Raw genomic sequence first — 2,500 nt, forward strand, 5'->3', positions numbered from 1 at the left:
CCCAACCCCAACACAAATCCCCCCACACACACACATAAATCCCCCAACCCCAACACAAATCCCCCACCTCCAACACAAATCCCCCCCACACACAAATCCCCCAACCCCAACACAAATCCCCCACTCCCAACACAAATCCACCCCCACACACAAATCCCCTCCACACACAAACCCCCCAACCCCAACACAAATCCCCCACCCCCAACACAAATCCACCCCCACACACAAATCCCCCAACCCCAATCCCCACCCACCACACAAATCCCCCACCCCAACACAAATCCTCCACCCCAACACAAATCCTCCACCTCACACAAATCCCCACCCACCAAACAAATTCCCCACCCCAACACAAATCCTCCACCCCACACAAATCCCCACCAACCACACAAACCCCCCACCCTCAACACAAATCCCCCACTCGCAACACAAAATCCTCCACCCCAACACAAATCCCCCACCACCCACACAAATCCCCCACCACCCACACAAATCCCCCACGCCAACACAAATCCCCCACTCCCAACACAAATCCCCCACCCCAACACAAATCCCGCCACCACACAAATCCCCCACCCTCAACACAAATCCCCCACTCCCAACACAAATCCCACCTCAACACAAATCCCCCACCCCCCACACAAATCCCCCACCCTCAACACAAATCCCACCTCAACACAAATCCCCCACCCCCCACACAAATCCCCCACCCTCAACACAAATCTCCCACCCCCACACAAATCCCGCCCCAACACAAATCCCCCACCCCAACACAAATCCTCCACCCCAACACAAATCCCCACCCAACACAAATCTCCCACCCCCACACAAATCCCGCCCCAACACAAATCCCCCACCCCAACACAAATCCTCCACCCCCACACAAATCCCCACTCAACACAAATACCCACCCCCCCACACACACACAAATCCCCCCCCCCACACAAATCCCCACTCCCACACAAATCCTCCACTCCCAACACAAATCCACCCCCACACACAAATCCCCTCCACGCACAAATACCCCACCCCAACACAAATCCCCTCCACACACAAATCCTCTCCACACACAAATCCCACACACCCAACACAAATCCCCCACCTCTACCCCTTCCCCCAATCCAAACCACCATTAACCAGTCACTTGCCGGACTCTTAGAAAAATCAGGTATTTAAAATTTGGCCAGAAAACTCGTCCTTCAAATATCGATTGATTTAAACGACCCTCATCTTGGCAACAAACATTTTTAAAAAACCAGAAACTCTCAAACCTGGTCCGAAGTCGCAGGTTTCAGATATTTTTTTATTACAAAGATGAGGGTCATTTAATTCGATCGATATTTTAAGGACGAGTTTTCTGGCCAAATTTTTAAATACCTACGAGATTTGTTCAAAGTAGGGCAGTTGATAAATTAATGGTAAAAGGCAAAGGGCTAGAATAAACCCCAAAGAGGGCAAGAGCGATTCACACCGGCTTAACATTCTCAAACACTCCTACCTAATTCAAATAAAGCGCTTTTTGGGAGATAGATATAACGTATGTAGACCTTATTGGAGTATGTCTCCCCCCTCCTTATGATGTTGATTTTGAAATTAAATGTTTAATTTGGGAGGTATACGGAGGGAAAACCGTTTTGATGACATTCCCCAATCGCCCCTTAACCCTCTCCATACCAACGACAGGAAAATCGTCACATTCGCAACGATAAAACCAACATTTGTCTAATTCAAATTTCTTTTGTACATCATAAAATTTAAAGAAAATGAACAGTGTGTTGTAGAGCATGTTTTTCGAAAGAAACTAACTATGTATCTCAAGAATTTCACTGATATTATGTTTGAGTGATAGAAAATATATTTTGTGTTAGTCGGGTTGAAGTTTTGGGAAAAATCTTGAAAATGGTTGGTAACGAGAGGGTTAATGACTGGACCCCTTCCCTATGATGAATGCATGTGGTGTATGTAACAGTATGATTCATTCTTGTGGGTAATTTTTAGACATTGTAACTTCTTCCAGTCACAATCAAGCAGCTATATCTGTCCGGTTACCAATCAGTTTTAGGTAAATAGGATACGTTAATCTGTGCATGCTTGGAGCGTCTTCTATAATAATATAATATTATTATCATCATTCGGTTTCGTTTAATTCTGATAGTTGTCCTTATTCTATGGTAAGTTGAAGTTGAAAATTGACATGTTGATGTACTCGTAGTTGTCCTTATTCTATGGTAAGTTGAAGTTGAACATTGACATGTTGATGTAGTTGTCCTTATTCTATGGTAAGTTGAAGTTGAAAATTGACATGTTGATGTAGTTGTCCTTATTCTATGGTAAATTGAAGTTGAAGATTGACATGTTGATGTAGTTGTCCTTATTCTATGGTAAGTTGAAGTTGAAAATTGACATGTTGATGTACTGTTAGCAAAGTAGAAAAGAAGAGATTTTGACTCTTAACAAAGAGTTTAACATAAATATCCAATTAAAAAAAATACTATGCACG

General features: G+C 44.1%; 1 protein-coding gene across 3 annotated transcripts in view; it reads left to right on the forward strand.

Moving 5' to 3' along the window:
- Window positions 1-1,693: 1,693 nt before the first annotated feature.
- LOC144978135 (collagen alpha-6(VI) chain-like) overlaps window positions 1,694-2,500 on the forward strand; it is a 66,945-nt gene continuing 66,138 nt past the window's right edge. Inside the window, exon 1 of one of the 3 annotated variants that reach the window (XM_078923791.1) lies at window positions 1,694-1,902. In XM_078923791.1, the coding sequence (XP_078779917.1) occupies window positions 1,900-1,902 (3 nt within the window). In that variant the 5' untranslated portion in view covers window positions 1,694-1,899. Of the gene's footprint in view, window positions 2,172-2,500 lie in introns of all 3 variants that reach the window. The other 2 variants (XM_078923788.1, XM_078923789.1) reach the window with 2 other exon arrangements.

The sequence above is a fragment of the Berghia stephanieae genome, chromosome 8 (assembly GCF_034508935.2).
Source record: "Berghia stephanieae isolate SIO BIC M18660-M18661 chromosome 8, UCSD_Bste_1.3, whole genome shotgun sequence".
Classification (NCBI taxonomy): domain Eukaryota; kingdom Metazoa; phylum Mollusca; class Gastropoda; order Nudibranchia; family Aeolidiidae; genus Berghia; species Berghia stephanieae.